The sequence below is a fragment of the Maylandia zebra genome, linkage group LG7 (assembly GCF_041146795.1).
Source record: "Maylandia zebra isolate NMK-2024a linkage group LG7, Mzebra_GT3a, whole genome shotgun sequence".
Classification (NCBI taxonomy): Eukaryota; Metazoa; Chordata; class Actinopteri; order Cichliformes; family Cichlidae; genus Maylandia; species Maylandia zebra.
Window position 1 is genome coordinate 59715151 of NC_135173.1, and position 22347 is coordinate 59737497.

The 22347-nt window shown below is 38.8% G+C and overlaps 2 protein-coding genes across 4 annotated transcripts in view; both read left to right on the plus strand.

Annotated features, from left to right (window-relative positions):
* nutf2 (nuclear transport factor 2) lies at positions 1-8072 on the plus strand. 3 transcript variants are annotated; one of them, XM_004564607.3, is made up of 5 exons: positions 1-87; positions 1205-1326; positions 3314-3385; positions 3697-3795; positions 7208-8072. In XM_004564607.3, exons 2-5 carry the CDS (start codon positions 1228-1230, stop codon positions 7319-7321), a joined length of 384 nt encoding a protein of 127 aa, XP_004564664.1. In that variant the 5' UTR covers positions 1-87; positions 1205-1227; the 3' UTR covers positions 7322-8072. The 3 variants fall into 3 exon arrangements, with proteins under 3 accessions (XP_004564664.1, XP_076742929.1, XP_004564665.1); XM_076886814.1 differs by lacking the exon at positions 7208-8072 and adding an exon at positions 4102-4599; XM_004564608.5 differs by lacking the exon at positions 1-87 and adding an exon at positions 215-309.
* Positions 8073-8879: 807 nt separating this feature from the next.
* Positions 8880-22347, plus strand: part of edc4 (enhancer of mRNA decapping 4) — a 29857-nt gene continuing 16389 nt past the window's right edge. The window contains exons 1-21 of the mRNA XM_004564606.6: positions 8880-9121; positions 10656-10815; positions 10929-11040; positions 11517-11616; positions 12925-13111; positions 13331-13478; positions 13788-13892; positions 14057-14169; positions 14287-14370; positions 14501-14596; positions 15268-15367; positions 15674-15854; positions 16003-16069; positions 16801-16892; positions 17139-17323; positions 18441-18520; positions 18899-19028; positions 19121-19416; positions 20333-20563; positions 20798-20899; positions 21368-21511. Of these exons, the coding sequence (XP_004564663.1) occupies positions 9034-9121; positions 10656-10815; positions 10929-11040; positions 11517-11616; positions 12925-13111; positions 13331-13478; positions 13788-13892; positions 14057-14169; positions 14287-14370; positions 14501-14596; positions 15268-15367; positions 15674-15854; positions 16003-16069; positions 16801-16892; positions 17139-17323; positions 18441-18520; positions 18899-19028; positions 19121-19416; positions 20333-20563; positions 20798-20899; positions 21368-21511 (2801 nt within the window). The 5' untranslated portion in view covers positions 8880-9033. The remainder of the gene's footprint in view (positions 9122-10655; positions 10816-10928; positions 11041-11516; positions 11617-12924; positions 13112-13330; positions 13479-13787; positions 13893-14056; positions 14170-14286; positions 14371-14500; positions 14597-15267; positions 15368-15673; positions 15855-16002; positions 16070-16800; positions 16893-17138; positions 17324-18440; positions 18521-18898; positions 19029-19120; positions 19417-20332; positions 20564-20797; positions 20900-21367; positions 21512-22347) is intronic.

Genomic DNA, 22347 nt, shown 5'->3' on the forward strand with positions numbered 1-22347 from the left:
TCGGGCCTTTTACGGCTTTTTGTACGTACCCTCGTAGCGGAGCAGACATTGCACTGTGCGATCGTGCAGCCGGCCTCGGCGTAAGAGGTAAGTTTTTATTACTAGTTTTTATGGTGCCCGCTTACAAAATAGTGAATGGAAACATGCTCGAAAACAAAAAGCACTAGTTTAATCTGACATTCGAAAAAGCCCGAGGCGGTATAAGTTGTTAAATCGGTTGCTATTGGCCGGTTTGGGGCTAACGGTGGACACGCCTATGTAGAGTAGCTGCTTCGGTGTTCCAGAGCTGTACGCGCGGGCCCGCAAGAGGTATGAACACTCAAAGCAGACGGGGTATTTTTAGCAACTGGTGAACAGGCCACTACCAGCTGGCCGATCAGCTAACGCCTGGAAATATAATTTATCTGACGCCTAACATTGGCTGGCGAGGAGACATGCTACGTATGTGAACTGTCTGTGCTAGCACAGGCTGAGTCAACATTAGCAAACATGACACAAGCTAGCAGCAGCTAGTTAGCTAGAGTTAAGTAGTTAAAAATTAGCTTTTCCGTACATTAACGTTACTTGCTCATATTTCCTCAATCCCCCTTTACTTCTGACTATATTTACGGGGGCCCTGAACAACTTATGTGTGGTCGCAATTCGGGGTATGCTGCTCGCAGTCTACTGCTAATGTGCAGAGCACTCGGATTGTTCCAGTAGCAGCCGTGTATCGTTATGTGGGAGCACATGACTTGGGCTGTCAGTGTCACCCGAGCGGAGGGATCCGTTGCAGTAAAATATACTTTGGCTTATTCAGTTAAGTAATTTTAACATTTATTTTTCTCAATGAAATGGGATCTATATGCTATTTTTTTTTGGAGTCTTTAGTTAAAAACATATTTTTCTTTAAAAAACAAAAAACAAAAAAAAACAGAACTCAAAACAATGTGTGTACTGTACAGTTTATTGTACTGTTTGCTGCTTTAAGAGCTTGATTCTATAAAACATCCCAGAATACTGTCTTGAATTATGGTAGTGAGGGCTGTCCAAGAGTTTTTTCAGAAATCTGAAGCTTATGTTGACATCTGGTGACTATAAATTAGTTTTGATATAAGTGGGAGGCTGCTGCTGGTGGTGGTGCTGTTGTTGTTGTTTTTTCTATGAATTGCCCCTTTTCTTATCTCATTACGTTTGTCTGATTCGCTCTCTCCCACACGCTCAGTGTGAGTTGCAGGGTGATTCAGGATGGTGGACCAGCCTTTGTGGGAGCAGATAGGATCCAGCTTTGTGCAGCACTACTATCAGATGTTTGACTCTGACAGATCACAACTGGGATCTATATATGTGAGTTGGACTTGTCTTATGTAGGTGTTTATGAGTAAACTTTTGCTGTAATAATCTCACTTTCCTTAATTTTGAGTTTATAATCCTAATGATTTAGGTATTGTCCAGTCAGGTCACTTTATGTATATGGAACATTTTAAAGTGTTTTACAATTACAAACACAGCTTGCATAACAGACAGGGAACATATTAAAAATTATAATTGAGAAATATGTCAGACAACAGTTAAAAAATAAATAAATAGAAGTGGCAGACAGTTCGAGAGCCCAGGGGCAATATTTGCAAAGTTTTGGTCGTTTTTAGTTTTTATGTGAGAAAAGGACACCAAGAGAAGTTATTGTGATGATGACCTCAGTGACGTGATGTGGAGTTAAAAGATCTGTAATATATTTGTTGAGCTAATCCACAGAGGGCTTTAAAACAAATAATGTTTAAATATATTTAAAACTTTGCAGGTTGCCAGGGCAGCTTAGCTAAAACAGCTTTGCTCACTCTTATGAGATGAGCAGCTGCGCTTTGAACCATCTGTAAATGAAAGAAAGTGCAATTGGGCAATCCTACACACAGGGAATTGCAGTAGTCCAGCTGAGAGGTGATAAAGGCATGGATAACGCTTTAGTTCTTTAGATACAAAACTAGTTTTCGTTTAGTGATGGTTCTCAGTTGGTGAATGTTGTCAAGCAGCTTTTGACAGAATTCCTGATTTGATTGTTAAAAGTTAAGGAAATTAAAGCACCAAGATTTTTAATGACAGCATCGACATATCTGGATAAATGAACAAGTAACTCAATGAAGATGTTTGTGGGGCTGGGGGGGCTGAATAAAATAGCCTCAGTTTTGCTGTCATTTAGTTCTAAACAATGCGACAAGACTGATTCAGAAAACATGGTTAATGAAAAGAATAGTGTTTTCTAAAAAGTCCTTCGTTTTTGTGTTGATTTTTACCCCAAATCCCTCCTGTCTACGTAGTAGCATGTTTTGTTTAGTTCACTTTTTTTTAATATGCACACATGAAATACATTTCCAGTTTAAGGGAATTCACTGTTAGGAAGCATTTTAAAACATAAAGGTGTAAAAGTTTCTAGAGCCAGTGAATAATTGTCCAATATTGACCAGAATATATCTGGATTTTGATAATCGAGCAGGTCTAGACATCAGCCTTGCATTGTCAGACTTACTCCTGACGTCGTGATGATGCTTGTGGTCATGATGATTATTATTTGGAAGCATGTTGTTTTCACTCGCACATACCATGCACATTTGCAAGCCATGGATCTTTGGATTGAATTTTTTTTCCCTCTATAGTTGAGAACTTGTGATTATATAATTACAAAGTGCTGCCAAAAGCACAAAGGTAAACAGCTTGTCAATAAGTTCTTAGTTTAGTTGACAGAAACTGTCACATTTTGTGTTCTTTGACTCCATCTTTTCAAATGTGTGGAACTTCTGTTGAAAATGTTTTTATTTTTATGATGAAATTGGTTTGTATATAATAAAATCTGTCTTGAAACAAAAATAAGCAGTCTTGTCTATACATTGTACAGGTATTATTCAATAATCAGAACATTGAGTAACCCCTAGCTTTAGCCCTGTGTCATTATATGGCCCTCAGGGCACTCATTCTATGAGTGATTTAATGAGTAGGAAAATGAGTCTTTTTCTATGTGCTGTGTTCACATTCCTGATTTGGGGAAAAAAAGGTCTCAAAAAGGAAAAGTCATTAAACAAACCTACTTATTAAAATGATTGTGCAGGTTCCGTTTTATGAATCAAAGCATTTACATAAGGCACTTTTTAACATCAACGCAGCCCAAAAACCCTGACAAAATAATTACGTTGGTTGTAACAATCTGTGATTTTAAACTGTACATGTCAGTGTCTAATTGATGATGTTTAAGGAATCTGCTGAGTCATGATGTGGGTTTTCATCTGCACATTACATCCTCTTCCACTTTTGTGCTGATCACTCTTTCCCACTGTCTACACAGATCGATGCATCATGCCTTACGTGGGAAGGACAGCAGTACCAGGGAAAAAGAGCAATTGTCGAGAAACTCGCTGTGAGTACATTTGCTAACCTATTGTCTTATACAGAGGTCACATGCATGCAACAGGTGGTTAGTGGCTTAAGTGAGATGTGTAGTGGCAGTGTAAGCTCATGCACACTAGAAACCAGGTTAAACTGTGATATGTGATCATTAAAAGAAGATGGCTAATGTACACAGCTGTAGTGATTATCAAATCTCTATATGTAACATTTATATCAAAATAGTTTGGAATACTTCAGACACATCTTAAGTAAATGTTTTCACTGCCTGATATACCTGTATTAATCTTTCTCTTGTGTATTTTCATTATCTGTTTGGACCAGAGTCTCCCATTTCAGAAAATAGCGCATAGTATAACGGCGCAGGACCATCAGCCAACTCCAGACAGCTGCATCTTGAGTATGGTTGTAGGACAGCTTAAAGTAAGTAGCACTATCATGATGTCATTGAATGGAGCGTGACAGGATTCACTGTTTTACAGCTAAATTGTCACACATTGAGCTATACAGTAAATGAGGTTGTTTCCCTTATTCTTCCAGGATCTGATCAGTGCTTCTTAATTTAAAACTACAATTTATAGGTTGAACATGATGAGAAAGATTTTAGTGTGTGAGCGTGTGTGTGTTTAATGTAGAAACTGGATTTGAAGCACTTTTTAGGCAAAAATGTTAATCCAGTAAATGATAACGTAACTTTCAACTGACTTTTTGTTCCCATCATGTTGGCAGTTGGTGGTACCCCAGTCAGTTTTCTTCATTCTCTTCAGCTGAACTGGGTTCAAACTACGGATCTTTTTTTTTCTCTCTCTTCTTTTTCTTAAGGAGAAGAAATGAGACTTGTCGATAAGTCTAAAAGTAAGAAAGCGCTCAGAAAAGTAAAAATTGAGGAATATTTAATTGTTGAAGTGAAACATTGTCCATACAAATATTACATATAGTATCCCTAAGAGTAATTTGAAACCATTTACCGCATTCAGTTCAGATTATAAAGGCCACTTCAAGAAATATTAATATAGTTCCAGATGTCCCCTAAATGTATATTTCAAGTTTTGGTCCAAAATACAATTCTGATTTTTGTTTGTTTGTTTTAGCCATGATATATGCCTCTAGTATAACTAATTTACTCCCTAAAGAGCTCAGTCTTTAACAGTGCATGTCAGTGTCTGTGTTTTAGTTTTTCTGTTGTCCGACAACAATAACAGATATTTTTAAATGAGAAAAAATTTACTGTGAGTTCAGCTGTGTTAAAATGAGTGTCGGATGTAGGACAGAAGCAAACCAATGCACATGGCTAACAGAAAGCCAGCTAAGTTTACTGGCACTGAAGCGCATAAAACCACATAAACTCAGAAATACACACCCAGTACCTCTCTGCTGGTTATAAATCACTCCTTGCACAATTTGTGCTCAATTTATAGTCCTCCCTCAACATTTAATTTTTCCTCAGAGTGTGTGTGTGTGTGTGTGTGTGTGTGTGTGTGTGTGTGTGTGTGTGTGTGTGAGTGAGAGAGTGAGTGAGAGAGTGAGTGAGAGATCAAAGTTAATAATTATGTTAGCCACATTAGCCCCACTAGGAAACAGCAGGGTGGTTCTACTTCTGTGGGGACACTTTGATCTAAAGTATTTTATAGGATTTTCAGTTCTTCGGGTGATGGGAAATTTGGTAATTTTTCTTATTTTTAAGCTGTATTTAGCATATCTACACGCCCAGGGTATCTTTGTGTTATCTGGATTCACTTACCCTAACAATGGCAGTAAGGATGACTGATCACAGAAAGCTGGGCTATTAACACAGTGTTTACCAATTTAGACTGTAATTACTTGAATAGGATGGTGTTGGCAGCATTTGATCAGACACAATTATGGATTAAGTGTACTGACAGCAGAGTGTCTGATTTAAAAATAAATAAATAAATAAAATAAAATATAATATGGGGAAAAATATGAAGAGGTTAAATACATATCACAGACTGAAAGTAACAGCAAAACAGTGCTTTGAGAGGAAAAGCACTGTACAGTAGTTTAGCGTTAAAGAGGAAGAATCAATGTATGAGCTTTAAGTGCTTTAGTCAATAAAACTGGAAGACTGCAGATATATTAATAAAGTTTTGTTATTGTTTGTTATTTGAAGCCATGAAAGAATGATGACAAAAATACACCCTGTGCAAATTACCAAACCCATCAATATTACAACTTTATTATTAAGACATGGGATGATCTGATGGATCATAATTGAGTATTTAATTAAATTAATATTTTAAAGGGCAGTTTGTATTCTATAAACGGAACAGTCAGAGTAAAAAATTATATAGGAAAAACAGAAATTGAATTCAAATGTAGGCTTAATCTATGTGTAAATTTGATATAAGGTCATCAAATGCATATAGGTGTAGATCATATATTAATGCTTATGGAGCAATAAACTAGTTTTAAAATTGCTTACAGGTCACAAAAAAGATCAAAGAATAAAGTTGGGTCTAACCTAAAATTCATTACTTAGGCTTATCAAGAAAAGATTAACTTTAGATGCCATTTTAAAAAAGATTAATAAAATTTTTTTAACTCTCCTATCTACTCATTGAGGTCTGTGAAATCTTCCAGCATGGTGACACTGCTTTTAGGAGAACTGATTTTTCAGAATGTTTGGACATAGTATGGTGATATACACTGGTAAGGAGTTTACAGCCCTCACTGTACAAAGAAATCCAGGGTTAACCCTGATATTACCTGGAAAACTGCTTGAGGTACAGGCCTCTTGACTCCACTAGCGAAAAATGAACAAAACACACTGACTTTATCTCAGTTGCTGTATGACAATAGTCTGGTTTAACTTGGTAAAATACCAGTCACACAAACAACAAAGCCTAGAAAGGCAACAACAGGTTGTCTATTCTTTAAATACATTTAAGGCATTTACATTTCTTTAAATCTGCTTGGATCAGGAAGCAATGATCAGCAAGGGGGAAGGCTTATGGTTCCATTCGAGATTTAAACTTTCCATAGTTCACACTTTATACCTCATGGTAAAAAATACAAAAATAGATTTTTAGGATAGTTTGCAAAGTGTGGTTAATGTTAGCAGTGCTAGCACCGGCAGCCTTCTTTTGCGGGTATGCATACCTGCATTGCTTCAGGCGAGTGATTATATGGCAGGTTACTTTGACACAGACATGCATATGAAATGGAGAGAGACGTGAATAGATGTACACTTCTGACATATCCTAGACCCAGATGTTAACTGTGGCTATAGATTATTAAAATCACAATAATTTTGATGACTGGTATTTCTGTTGGCCTCATTAGTCAGTAACAAGTATCTAGATGACTGGGTACACACCACACTAGAAAGAACTGTTGAAATTTTTAAGGCAAAGCTAGCTTTCCTGTGAACAGAGTCTCTGTTTACATTCTGAAAAATCGTTTCTACCTACTCAAAAATGTTTCTTAAAGTGATATTTGTAGGAGTATTTACTGATCACCATACACTGTACCGATTTTACTGTTCCATTGGTGTATTTCTGTAATATACTTACATATCTATACTATTGCTAATATATATTGTAATATATCTATATCACTAAAGCACTTCTAGATGGATGCAAACTGCATTTCGTTGCCCTGTACCTGTGCATGTGCAATGACAATAAAGTTGAATTCTATTCTATTCTATTTCTGCTGTGTCTGACAGTATGAAACGGAGGCATCCAGTTCAATAAAAACCAATACGAATAACAGTATAATTTTGTTGTAGCAGGTGTTCTTTACTCTAAATGTGTACCTTTGATGAACTAGCCTCAATCAATAACAGCTTTGACATCTGTGTGTGTGTTTGCAGGCAGATGAAGACCCCATTATGGGTTTCCATCAGAGTTTCATCCTGAAGAACATTAACGATGCATGGGTGTGCACCAATGACATGTTCAGGCTGGCCATTCACAATTTCGGTTAACCTGCGTCTCCACTTTGGCGGGCAGGGGCAGCCATAGTGAAGGTCACTGTGTGAAGTATGGAGGGAGGAGAAGAGAGAGCACTCATCCCTCCCTCCCGGCTGTTTCATTCACGCCTGTGTTGACAAACAAGCAAACACCAGATTCTAGATGTCAATCACTGAACCTCATCCAGACGGGTTTTCAGACCAGCCCAGCCTGTAGAACTGCAACGTGTTTCTTTGCTGAGAGCCGGCTGACCAATCAAACGCCCCTGTCTGCCACTCTGCTGATCTGCATGATGCTGGGAACCCCCTCATTACAATACTCAAGCCACCCGAAGGACAAACAGCTGACCGATGCCATTAACTCCGCTCTGCTCGCCTCTTTACTCTACTCTAACCCATTCTACTCTACTGTTGACTCCACTGCTGTCAACTCAGTTCTGTTAGCACTGTTGTTGACTGGTTTGTAGTCCCATGTTCAGGTTCAAAGATGGCTTCTTCAGTTTCCTTTTCACATATTTGTTTTTAGATGCCACTTGTGTGTTTACATTAGCTCGCCTTAGTGTGTTAAATAGAGTTTTATCTTCCTTTACACAACTGTTAACTTTGCCATGATTCATTTGCTCATGGATGACAAAGGTTGACATTGCTGTGTTTTGCTCTGACCCCGCTTATTTTCTCTCTCTCTTCTCTCTCTTTCACACACATCTGGCAGTTAAACATGGACTACAGCCACGATACACAATAAAACCTGGACTTTTTTTCTTAATGGTGTGACCTTGTCTTTCCATATCATGCTGTGGTGCCTCTTTAATTATAAACTTTTCGTAAATGTTAATATTAGTTTTGTCCTTAGGCTGTTTTTTTTTCTTGTTTAGATGATTAATAGAAGGTCAGCTAGATGCTCAGTGTCCATCATTTTATGACTTTGTTTTTAAAAGGGGACCATGTCGTTTCAGTGTAAATTCACATTTCAAACCATGTATTTAAAGTCTGCACAGTCTAAATGACGGTATGTTTTTACTACCAAGAAATAACCAATTAACCAAACTAGCAAAATTCAGTTAAATTTGGAAGGATGTTTAAAAACAACACTAGGAATTGTAAAAAACAAATTTAGCACGACCCTGGTTCGTTTTAAGACCAGCCCAACGAAATTATAGATATAATTTGAAATTATCGGTCATCTGAGGAAATGTCTCATTGTGAGATTATGATGTTTAGTACACCCTGAGTTAAAGAGACAGATTCTGTAACACCAGAGAGCCTCAGTGAGAAACCCTCTTTCAGTCATTCTCACAATGTCATGCATACATTTATTGCTCATTTTGACATTTAGGGACCATAAAGGTTTTATTAGCTGCCGCCTGCTGGTCTGATATGATCAAAAGCGTTATGTCACAACACAAAACCAAACCAAAAACAGCTGCTAAAAGGAGACATGTACGACGCCGTTGATAAAACTAACAAAAAATTCATAAGGACAATAATAATAATTCAACTCAAATATCTAACAAAGTTAGTGACTGGTGTCTTCTCGTGGAAAAAATGAACGTCAGTAGCGTTCGAGGTGGGAACCATTGACCTGACACAATGACAAGTCGGAATCCATTGCGCGGACGAAACGGAAGTTTAGACGGTTGCTCGGGGTGAACAGTGACAGCAGCATCGCAGGAAACAAAATTCATCCTTTCCCCCTGAACAAACCCGAGCTCCCCTTTCCCTCACCCATGGCGTCCAATACTAATATAGACATCGAGGGTGCAACCCAGCATCTTCGGGACATCCTCAAGCTCGACCGCCCCGGGAACAGCACCGGTAAGTGGGGGCCGTGAGCGAAAGCGCCTGCGCTGGTTTAGGCCGCAGAAGCTAGTTGAATGCTAGTTAGCTGGCTAGCTAAATAAATAACTTAGCCAGCGTGATGTGTGTCGCTTAGTTGTGTTGAAACGAAGTCAGGGTCAACTGCAGCTTTTGCGTGAAAACACAGTTGAATCACACTGAATCTGTTTTAACACTAATTTCCGCGGAGCCGCGAAAGTGTATCGGGTCGTCGTAATGTTGGAGTGCTAACTGCGTCGTAAAGTATTTTATCATCCTCAGTGTTAGCTCGGTTAGGAGCTTAGCGTATGTGTGTATCTGTTTTTTGGTGTAAAAAAGCGTGTCTTAGGTAAATATTTCGTCTAGTAGAAATTAACTTGCTGTTTTTACTTCGAAGCCATAAAAGTGGTTATACCTTTGTCCTTAATTAATGTGAGGCATTTAACTGGTGTGAACAAGCCCCCACAAACTGCGCAGAAGGGTGGACTTACTTTACTAATTTGGGAACACCAATTCACGTGTGTTTGTTTGTCTCACTTGCGATGTATTGCATGGCAACTTTATCATGTAGTGTGAAGAAGACATGCTGATTTTAGGAACTCAGTATCTTGCACCTGTGTTAGCCTTAATTATCTTTACGTCATAGTATTTTATGTTGGGGGTAGGTGTAGAAATTGGACTCTCAGACCAGTACACTACTTGTTGACCGTTTCGGCACACTTTGAAGTAACACCAGAATGGAAAAGGAGCATATATTACGCCTTAACGTCTCTTTACTTTGCTGCCTTTTTCATTAGTAAATGCTTATAAACCGTGGAGAATCAGAAGTATTAAATACATAACATACTACGACCTGAATTCTTTGTTTGTCTAAAACTTTAGGCTCTGTTTCCCAGGGATGCTTTAAATCCAGTCCTAGATTAAACATTTCTTTTGGTTTAACTTTTCTTTACTAAGACTCAGTTTAATCTACATGTGGAAAGTTTTGCCTGCTTTAGGCTTTGTATGATGTCAGTAGGAATGGATATTTTTAATATGGTAATATCAGACACACGTCTTGTTGTGAGCACACAAACCCCATTTGCCTGCTGTTAATTCTTCTGTTTGAGAGGAGCTGCCAATCATAAGAACATTGCCTTAAAATGAGGGGAAGGTTTCTTAAACAGCCTTTTTCTCAGACAAATAAAGTGAGGGTCTGCATCAAGGCTCTGTATAAGATAAATAAGCATAATTTTAGAGTGCCTTAAATCCTCAGAAAAATATGTGCTGGAAATGAGCCTAATAGATCGCCATTGAAAATATAGGTTAAAAAAATATTGTCCTACACGTTGTAATGAATATTGTGTGTATCACTATGAGACTGCATGTGACTCATTGTTTTGTTGCAAAGTCTAAAATCACTGTACAATTGTGCATCAGTGACATGATTGTGTCAGGCTCTGAGATGAGTCAAAAGTAAGCTGGTAAGGAAGACCCAGAACAAACACAAGCTCTTTGCAGCTGCTGGATCTCCTACTTTCATTGTCTTTCTCAGATGGAAATTCAAGTGAAAGTGGTAGAAAGCCATCTTTTAATGGAGAGCTGAATGGGCTATTGGGAACAGGCCTTCTGGGGAGCACTGACCGGTCAACCATGTCAGAATCGACAAGACCCATCTCCACAGATCTCAGCAGTGCTCAGGAGATTCAGATAATGTGAGTTTCTCATTTAACCTGCTTAGTGGTGTCATATTTATAAGGACTTTTGAGTTTTTTGTTTGTTTGTTTTGTTTTATTTTTTTAACTGAATCAATGTGCTGCAATTTCAGCTGCCTTTCTGGTGATGATGGCTCTACCTGTATTCCAATTACTTCTAACAATGTGGAGATTGTGGCAAGCCAAGACTCTAGCATCAACAGCAAGGCTCGAGGCAGCAACAAGGTAAGAAACCAAATCATCAGCTACAACCTGGCAGCTCTGGTGAAGAGAACAAATGAGAAATTTGGAGACAGTCAGTACTTCTGACTGTGGCTGTTATTTTTATCTGAGCCTGTATCTGTGATGACTCAACATGGTGTTTTGTTTTTTTTGTTTTTTCTTTTTTACAAGTGATAAGCTACAGTATTTATCTAAAGATATCTGAACTAATTTTTATGAGCACTATAGTCTCCTATTCTCTTTTTATAACATTTCATAAAATGTCATATCATTATCAAATGATATGGTTTTCACATAATTTGAGAAAATGATATGATGGAAAATGGAATTGTACAGTTATAAAAACACAGATCATCTAAAGCATCATTTAGACTTTCTTCAGCTTTTGAGGTTCTTTGCCTTGTCAGTTTTTAATTCCTTATTAACTTTGTTCAGAGGTTACTCATCTGTTTTCAATGTTTTTTTTGTGATTCTTTCAGGTGAAGATTCAGCCTGTTGCTAAGTACGACTGGGAGCACAAGTATTATTACGGCAGACTGATAGCTGTGTCCAATGCCTTCCTGGCCTACGCCATCAGAGGTACAGTGTTTTTGAGTGGCTTCAGCTCCTAAAAGTTAATCATCATAATCATCTTTAAACTCAAGAGGGGTATAATAATCCAACACGAGCTTCTACCACAGACATTTAGGATATAACATTGTGATATACATTGTGATATACAACAGTATGTGGCTTTAGAATACAGACCCAATTTAAAGCACTGTATGCGCAGTCCCCCCCCCCCCCCCCCAAAAAAAAAAAAAATAAATAAATAAAATAAATATAAATAATGATAATGTATATATTACACACACACACACACACGTTTCTTCTTTGTTCCAGGTTGCAGAGCTTTTAATTTAGTATCCAAGCTCATTTTGAAGTAATGAATCCCAAAGTTGCTCTTTGATTGGATTTTTTGAAGCGCTCTGTGAAGTCTTCACAAGATATTCTTTGGTTGGAGGTTGAACATTTCGTGTGATTTCTTTATAAGTTTGCATTCAAAATCCTTCTGTATACTTCAGACTGTACTTCAGACAGAATATTAAACTTTACTTTCAGAGCAATCTGATATTCTGTCTGGTTTGACTGAACAGACCTACCTTTATTCCTATGAAGGCGTAAAGGTCTACTATGAAGGAGTATGCACTTGAAATCTTCAAAAATCCTTCTGTGCATGTTCATTTTAAAATTTAATTTTAGCTGCCAAATTGTTTGTCCTTATAAATGGTTTCCTCAGCATCAGTCTCCCCTGTACCCACACTGCTTGACAGTGATCTGGTTGTGGTCTGGTTAAAGTAATTGGTCTCTGTTGCTGATCCCCGATGTTGTTTCTTGCATGTTTTTCTTTTTGCTTTCCAATCTACTCTTGGTTTTTCTGGGAGTGGTGTGCACACACAATTTAGAAATTTTTCACAGCATAAAGACTAAAGATAAATTTTTTTCCCCTCCCTGGTCTGACAGATCTAAGGATGTCCTTTGCTGTGCAGAAAAAACAATTCTTCTCCTTTTCTGTGTCATTTTAAAAAAAATAAATTTTGTTTTAGCTAATCAGCTCTTTGATAATTCATGTTGCTGCATAAAGGCAGTTACGTTCTGTAAGTGCATAATGGGAAACTATGAACGGTCTGATCTCAAGGCTCAGTTGAGCTGTTTCATATGTTCCACCAGAATTACTATGCATTGTAGTCCATTACTTTAAAGGGCTGAAAATGTTGCTCATACCACTTATTAAACTTTTATTTATACTATGGTTGTTTACAACATTGTTCAATGGATTTGCTGTGTATTCAATGCTATAATAACAAAGGCTCCTTGGTTTATCTTTGGGCATTTTTTTCCCCTCAGGAGCCAACAATCATGCTATGGTTCGTGTCCTCAGTTTGGAGTTTGGTGAGCGTTCCTTACTGAAGGGATTCACCGGGGCCGTCACAGATCTGGCTTTCGCCCACCTTGATTCATCTCTGTTAGGTTGTGTAGATGAAGCGGGCAACCTGATGGTCTGGCAGCTCACCTACACTGCCAACAAGATACTGTATCCTGAATGTAGGAGAAACTGAATGCGTGTGTGTGTCTGTGTGTGTGTGGATACTGCCAATGAAGGCTGTATCTTCACTACCTAGTTACCTCTGTTTGCTTCTAAACTAGCAAGTTAAAGACTACACTGATCTTCACCTCTGCTTTTGTCACAGTTACAGAAAGAATTCCAAAACTATTCTTGTCTCCCATTTTCCTTAACCCATGTTTTATATAGAGATCAGATAGTAGTTCATATCCGACGGCCAGAAAACACTCCACTGAATTCCCATCGTCGCCTCATCTGGTGTCCATTCATCCAGGATGACAATGAGGAGAACCAGGATGATGCCAGTCAAACTTTGGCTCTTCTACATGAAGACAGGGTATAAATGTTTGACACAGATATGTTTGTCTGAGCTGGATGAAAAGCCAATGAACTTTGAAATAGAATAAAACTTTGAGTACTCAGTTGCCTACACTAGGACATTGTTATAAATTTGATAAATATATATAGATTTACATACATTAAAAAGTAGTGTGATGTTGCCCACAGAGGAATAATGATGTCGTTGTTCATTCACTGATTTTTAGCTGACAGAGCAATACAATCCTGTGTCTCAGCTAAAACACAAAACACTTGCAGAAAAAGCAGAAATGTTTCATCTCTAATTTTACTGTTTCCCCTTTTCTAGGCTGAGGTATGGGATCTGGAGGCCTTGAGAGCCAACAACAGCAGCTGGCCTGTTGATGCCACAGAAGTAAAGGAGGGCCTCATCGCAGTCAAGGGGCATACCCAGGTGGGACTTCATTTTCATATGAAAAACTCTGAAATAAACATGACACATTTCATTGTCTTGGTTTGTACAACAAAATGTCTGGAACTAATGTACTTAAGGTCTCACGTTTCCTGAGAATTGTTGCATTATTGACTATGAACATTGTTTAATTTTGGTTTATCCAGAGAGTCAGTGAAGGCGCACTCTCTCCAGATGGAACCGTGTTAGCCACAGCCAGCCATGATGGATACATCAAGTTCTGGCAGATATACATAGAAGGCGGGCAAGACAAACCCAGGTAAGCAAACCAATTAATTAATTCTTAAATGGTTTACCACTTTGTTTTTTCCTTTTCTTCTATGTGGTTTTCCCACCTCTGCCCTTTATTCACTTTTGCATTTTTCCTTAAAAATAGATGTCTTCATGAATTGCGGCCTCATGGAGGACGTCCTCTCTCCTGTCTTCTTTTCTGTGACAACCACAAGAGGCAGGATCCCGAGTGAGTCTGCACACACAAACTCAAAGTGCAAATTTATCACAGGCTGTCCTGGTGGGTTTTTATTCAAGTGCATCTCTATGTCTTTTTTCTTCTCATTGACAATTCTGTCCCCTTTTACTTTTCATTACAGGGTTCCTTTCTGGCGATTTCTGATAACTGGAGCTGACCAAAACCAGGAGTTGAAGATGTGGTGCACTGTTTCCTGGACCTGTTTACAAACCATCAGGTGTCTATTATTTGAAATACATTTTTTAGTGCTGCCAGCGTTAATTTTGTTAAAATGATGTTAATGTTAGCTCGTTAACGCGTTAGTGCCGCGCAGCCCCTCGCACGGGGGGAGCCGCATTAACTCGCTAACGGAGATTTGCTGCGTTAATGCAGTTATGTCGTTAACGTCATTTTAACAAAATTAACGCTGAAAGCACTAATTATTTTTTAGTCATTTTATATTTTTCTCAACCGTTATTATAAATGTAGCATGGGATGGCAGAAAGCATGTATAAGAATAGTTAGTAAATGTAACGTGAACAGCTGTGAGTTCTCTTTTTTTTTTTTTTTTCCTGCTTGCACCCTCAGTACCTCAGCACACCTCCAGTACACCTTAAAGAAATCAGGACATGGTCAAAAAAAAGCTCACGTCTTAAGGGAAACATTATTCCAAACCAGTATCTGGCTGGTTGGCCTTGGTGTACAAACCTGGTCTAACAGTAATGCTCTGTAAAAGCAAAAAAATGTCTCCCAGGAAAGGCCCACAAAAGGGGTTTTTACTAGTCCCAAAGTAAAATGATTCTTGTACTGAAGACATTTGGTGATGACTGTTGTTGATATTTTAGCTGAAACCATTTGTTTAAGGACAGCATACAAAGATACTAATTTCACAGTACTTTTCTCTTAAAGGTTCTCCCCTGATCCATTAAACTCATCGACTCTGCCAAGCCTCAAGGCCAGCCTGGACCTCTCTGCTGAGTATCTGATCCTCACTGATGTGCAAAGGAAGGTTAGCACAAATGTTTTAAAATAGGTTTTAAGCAAGTAATCATTGTGAGAAATCATATTGTGCAACCCCCTTTTTAAAGTGCTCACTTTTCTATCACTTTGTGTAAATTAATTGGCACACTTCATCAATACAAAAGATACAAATCCTGAATTAACTACCTTTCTAGACACACTGATCAAAGACCACGCATCAAGTGTACAAGGAAACCTGCTCTGTTTGTGAAAGTCCCTGAATAATGCCACTTTCTTGGCTACCCATGTTACCACTTCCTCCTAAGCTTAGTTTCATACTTGGCTGATGTTGCAGGTTTTATATGTGATGGAGCTGCGACAGGACTTGGAGAAAGGAAAGGCAAATTTCACAGCTGTGTCAGAGTTCCTGCTGACCCACCCTGTGCTCAGCTTTGGGGTACGTGATGTTACCCAGTGTCGATTGCGGCACACTGAGGTCCTTCCTGCTGAGGAGGAGAGTGAAAGCATGACAACAGGTACATAGACACATGCATGTGCATAGACATGTGCACACACACATTGGAATTGTTTTTTTTTTTTGTGCTTTAAGCCATCTTCAAAGTTGAAATTAAATATGTTTGTTCCTCATTAATGCCACATGTTTTTCATGTGTATCTTTTCCAGAGGGCCCTCAAGGACCCACAGAGTCCAAATCTGGAATCCAGATTAAACTCTACTGTGTCCACACCAAGTGAGTTTTCTTCTTTTCTTCCTTTTTTTTTTTGGTGAAAAGTGTTAAGATTGTGTCACTTTAACTTAACGCTTTAACAGGACATCTTGGTTTACAGGCGGTCAGTTATATGCACACTGAATGACCAAAATGTGCTTTTTTTCCTAGTACACACCAGTGATTAACTTTCTTATAGGACTCACTAATATTGTTGTGTTGTAATATTTTTTTCTTGAAAATAGAATAGAATGGGCAACCACGCTCAGTTTAACATATTCATAATTCTGCTGTCAGCCAAGTTTATTGGATTTCTTCTGTAAAGGAGCCTTTCATCCAGTCAGCAAGCTCCGTATATTTCCATGGAATTGCTTGCAGATGTGCACACTTATTGTGTACTTGGTGACTAGTGTCAGTCTCTTGTGTTGGAGCTGACATTTCTTTCCAACACTGGGTCGGTGCTGTGGAAAAATCTACTGTACTGGAAAGCTTCTGTAGAAGGACAGGACATATAGCATGTAATTGTTCTTTGTTAAAACAGTGCTGTATACCACGTCTCTCTGTACCCATCCACCCTCTGAAAGCAGTCAACCCAAATGAAAGACTGACAAGTGTGCCATTTTCTATTTGGAGTAAAGATACTATAGTCGTCAATGCAGAGGCAGCTTGCTGCTCATTTTACACATGGTATGATATGGCAGTATCAGTAATTATTAGTAATTTTGTTTAATGTCTCTACATTTATATGTTTGCAGGAGTTTGCAGGATGTTCAGATTTGGTTTCAGCCCAATGCTGGTTCCAACTCTGCGGCCTTCCTTCCTCATTCAGATTCTCAGGATGGTCTGGGTAAGATAGCAGTTTCTTTAACTGACAGGATTTAGTATTTATGCTGAGAGGGACGAATTCAATGAAAATAAGGCAACTTGTATGATTACTCCACATTTGGTCCACCTCTAGTCTTCTCTCATAAATAATTTACTTTAGTTTTGAAATCAAATTTATTTATATCTGCTTATACATCATTTAAAAATTATTTATTTTAGATCAAATTCTGCCACAAAATGGAAGTAATTTCACTTTTTATGTCTCCAGCTGGGTTTTCAGATCATCTCACTGATCAAAGCTCTGACAAGGATTCAGGAAGTGGCTCACAGACTGATCTAAGGAAGATCCCATCACTTCCTGCTCCCTCAGACTTCCTGTCAAATTCAGGCACCGGCAGCGGAGTGATGCCCAAGCTGATGACTCCTGATGCCTTCATGACACCGAGCACTTCAGTATGAACTTATCCTTACGCTGTAGTCAGAAAGTTTTCAAACCTTTTCCATTCTTTTTACCTCATCTAACTAGACCTAATACTCCACAAGATACAAAAAATGTTTAAGTATTACATTTGCAAAAGTATTATTGCAAATTAATACCTTTCAGTTCGTTTTTATGAAGTGAAATCTATTAAAACCTTTCACTTCATAATTGATTAAAGCACCTTTGGCAGCAATGACAACAGCAAATCTTCTTGAGTCTTTGCCCTGACACACCTTTGTTCTCAACCACACAGCTTGGTTCTGTGAGCTATAAGTTTTAAACTCATAGGTGTTGAATGTAGTTAGGTACCAGTGGGTTCCAGTCAGTTTGAGGAACCATCTCAAAGACAATTGATAACCATCTTTGGGCATTGGATATTAATTGCAAGTTTTGTAATATAGATTAGTTATGTTAATTTGTATTAAAAAAGCTTGTATTTGTTCATTCTTTATGAATATTCTGTGTAGATTGATGAGAAGAAAATTGATGAGTCTAAAAAATTTCTGAAGTTTACAGAACGACCAAAACCGTTACAGCTTCAGCAAATGAACACCATGTGTCTTCTTTTGATTTGTCACACGGTGAATAGCACCTTCGCCCACATATTGATCTATAGTTGGCAACAGCACTCAACACCCTGTTAATACACACTAGTGCAAACTAAATAGGACTAGTTATGCACTGAAAGAAAAGCTGATAACATACAAAAGGACAAATTGTTCCTTATTAGCTCTTTGCTTTTATGGATGCTCTGGTTTTCTTCCATAGTCTCAAGATATGCATGTTGGGTTAACTGGTGAGTCCAAATTAGCTGTAGGTTTGAATGTTACACTGTGTTAGCCCCTTGATGGACCAGTTACCCAGTCAAGGGACACCCCTCCACCGTCTCCCAGCCTTCTACAGTCCCAGTTGAATAAAGTCAATAAAATATTGGATAAATATAATCATTGCGAATGGGGTTCAGATGTGAAACACCCAACTTATCTGCAATGCGCTTCAGTTAAACCGATTTATAAACACTGAACAGTGATTATCCAAACCTTCTATCATATTTTCTGCCTGAAGATCATCTTTTTGTCATCCTTTCAGGTACCAGCATCTCCGGGGAGCAGTGCCAGCAGTCTGACCATTGTGACAGCTATAAGCAGCAACTCTGACTCAACAAACAGGTATGGAATTAAGAATTCTCTATATATTCATTTGAAAACGGAAAATTTTAGTATATGAAAGTGTGAAGATGATATCACAAATGATATTTTATCATCTGTGTCCTTATAACATGCAGTTTGGGTTGGTGAATGCTGTTCTTACAGATTATGTTTACCAGGATGTGGAGTTTTTAGATTTGTACTTATTTCAAATAAGCCAGGGATGAAGACAAATGATTTTGGGTTGTTTTCTATCTCCAGTTGTTAATTATAAAAAATAAGCCTCTGTTATCTTTTGTTTACTTTAAAGACTCCATTTATCTCTAACAGCTGAATACAAATAATTCCCTACTGTTTTGGTTTTGGTTACATTTGGGAATATGTATGCTTGTTTTTCAGAGCTATGGAGGATGCAAGTCAGAGTCCTAACAGGGCTGACAACAGCAGTACTGGGCTGCCACTCTCTGCCTCCACCAGCAGCCCAAGAGCTGCTTCCACTGTGCTACTTCCCGGACTCGAGAGCCTGCAGGTATGATCTAAACCACTCTCCTACTTCAACTAACCTTGCCCTTTTCTTCATGACATGACTTATTTTAATAAACTCTTATTCTCCATATCCAGGCTTTGGCAACCCCTAGTGGTCCTCTGGTACTCGACAGCTCTCAGGTTCTAGATCCTCCACTCCTGCCACCTTTGGCATCTCCAACTAGAGCCCGCTCCCCTGACGTCATCTCCTCAGCATCCACAGCCATGTCCCAGGACATGCCAGAGATCGCCTCTCAGACCCTGCAGCTTCAGCGTGGACTAGTGTCCAGCTTGGATCCCTTGCCTCTTTCTGCCCTCCAGACAGACAGCATGGCCTCTGCCGCCTCTGCACTGCACTTGTTAACCTCACCACGCTCAGCCAGCAACAGCGGGTATGTAAATTAAAAAGCGATTAGGAGTATTAAAAAGCATGCAGAAATAATAGTGTTGAGATTTTATGATCCACTTAAACTAAAGTTTGACACTTTTTACGTTTACTACTCCATTTGATTAGGGTAGTAGCACATTATGTAAAACCATCTTCCTCACTGTTTTAGAGCACAGGGTGTGAGAAAAGACAATCTCCTTGTATATTTTCTTTTCCACATGAATCCTACAATTTCTCTCAATGAGCCACTCATGTTTGCAGCCATTTGTGACATCAAATTCAGATATAAGCAGCCCCTGACCAGTTCTATTTCCTCACTAGGGCTGCTCTTGATAACTCCCTGCAGCAGATGCTAACTGTTCTGTCGTTGGCTGCAGGGGGATGTTTCTGCACTGCCTGCATCTGTGCAACCCTGCTTTTATTTTTTGATGGCATTTATTATACTATAAGAAATGTTTTAGTTAGGACATTGATTGGCTAATGTGCGTAATGTTAGATTAGCTTTGGTTATATGTCAGTGGAGTCAGAGCTGTGTGGATGTTGTAATGATACAGAGACAACAAAAAGTTGTGGAAACATTTAAAACTATTTTGAATCCACTTAAGTGTTATCATTTGTGCAACGCAACCTCAGCTCTTTCTTTTTGTTTCAATGGTAATAATGTCAAAGTTAAGATCACTGTGCAAGCGATATGGGAAATGGTAATGTGTTTGTAATGGGAAAACATTGTACATGTCACCAGTTTGACAGCTTGCTTATTCCATAACCTTACATAACCATAATTACTGTTGATTCTGATTCTACAGTTTCATTTCACTTTCTTGTTTTAATGTATGTACATTTGTGTTGGCTTTATATTTTATTTTCCCAGTCCAGAAATGCTCTCTAAATTACATAAGCCAATATATATTGTGTTACAGCTTGTTGGCCCTTGAACTTGGAGGTGCAGAAGGGCCTGTGGGTGGGGCAGCAGAGTCTGAGTCCAGACTGAGTCACACACCATCTCTGCTTGAGAATGCGCTATCACAGGAAAATCCTGTGATAGGAGGAGGGTCCTCAGATGGCAACGTTAGCCACACACCATGGCCAGCTGCTCCAGATATCACCAGAGAAACCAGGAACAGTCTCAGGGACAACGGACTTGTTGACTGGTGTGTAATCTAACATATAAATACTTGAACCCCCATCCTGTGTGAAACATTTCACAAGCCTGTTTTGATTTCTCTGTGTATAAAACATTCAGAACCCCTGGTTTTTGTTCAGGTAGTTTCACGTACACATCAGGTTGTCATGCTATGTTGCAATGAAAATGGCATTGTGAAGATTTTTATTTATTTTTTTATTAATTTAAGTATTGGTGTGTTTGTCTCATATGCCTGCTGCAGTTCAAGAGAGGAGTCACAGGACAGACACTTGAGCTCACCTTACCATCGACGCTCATATCACCTGCCACAGAATGACAGTCAGGACGCTGGAGCCGAGCAGAGGTAACATACATTAACCCACCATCTATTTGTTTATGCAAATGAAACAGGCAATAGAATGGACTTTATCATGAGCAACAAACTCATGATAAAGCGCTGCACATTCAAGGCGCAGCAATGGTTTGATTTTATTGACTTTTTTTTCAGCTGATTCCACAACAAGTGGTCTAAACCAGGGGTGGGCAATCTCAGTCCACGAGGGCCGGTGTCCCTGTAGGTTTTAGATCTCACCTTGGGTCAACACACCTGAATCACATGATTAGTTCGTTACCAGGACTCTGGAGAACTTCAGGACATGTTGATGAGCTAATTTAGCCATTTAAATCAGCTGTGTTGGTTCGAGGACACATCTAAAACCTGCAGGGACACCGGCCCTCGTGGACTGAGATTGCCCACCCCTGGTCTAAACTCTGCTTTAGAGGCTACAGCAGCTGACTTACTGTCTACATTTCTGTGTTGTGTATGACTCAGTGACCCTGATGATGAGGTGGCCAGTCTGGCATCATCCTCTGGAAACTGTGGTTCTCGATCTTCACATAGACTACCGGTGAATGATTGGAAAACCTCACCACGAGGATCGCCAAAGCCAAAGAGAAAGATCAAGAAAGACGACAGGTTTGTTTATACTTTGAGCATCAAGATGTTGCTGTTTTCAGAAACTAATAAAAAGGAAAACAACGAAGAGAACCCTTAGATTAGTAAGTAATTAGATGGCGCCGCTGCAAACTATCTTGCTTTTTGATCATAGTTTGGTGAAATTAAAACACTTTGTTCGACCTTCATGAGGTATATATGGAAATAGGAAATGGCTCAATCATCCCAGCATCAAATCAGAGGACTAATGGGTTTAGTCTCACTATGAACACCTTTCACACATCTGTAGTCAGCTAATGGCTTTAACAGAATCATCAGTTTGGAAGCATTAATCTAAAAATAATCTCCATATATCTTAAAAACCGTACAGATTCAGAGCACAGATCAACAGGGTTTAAAGCTAAATTTCACACGCACACATATTTACATCTGCGTCACATATGTCACAAGAGAGCCAGAAAATTTTTGAATACAGTTTATCTAACTCCCTCACTTAAGTAAACATAGTAAAATTCAGTGGACTACTAAAATTTGTAGACATGATCTTGTAGTCTGTGTATTCCCTTTTTTTATCCCAGAAACTATTAAAGCTGTTGCTGTTAATTGAGTTATGACTTACATTCATTTTGGGGTTTTGGTAAGGATGTTTTCATAGATCAGCACATTTCTTTAGGCCACACTTTTTAGTGAGGGACTCAAATGTTGAATTAGTAAACCAGAGCCAGTCAAAATGTGGTATTGGGGGACAACAGATCAAACTTTTGGCAGCTACACGTCATGCCCGATCGTGTAGCTGCAAAGTGTACCCTTTTTTTTTTTTCCTGCATGTCTTGCGTCTACATTGGTCTAGACTTGAC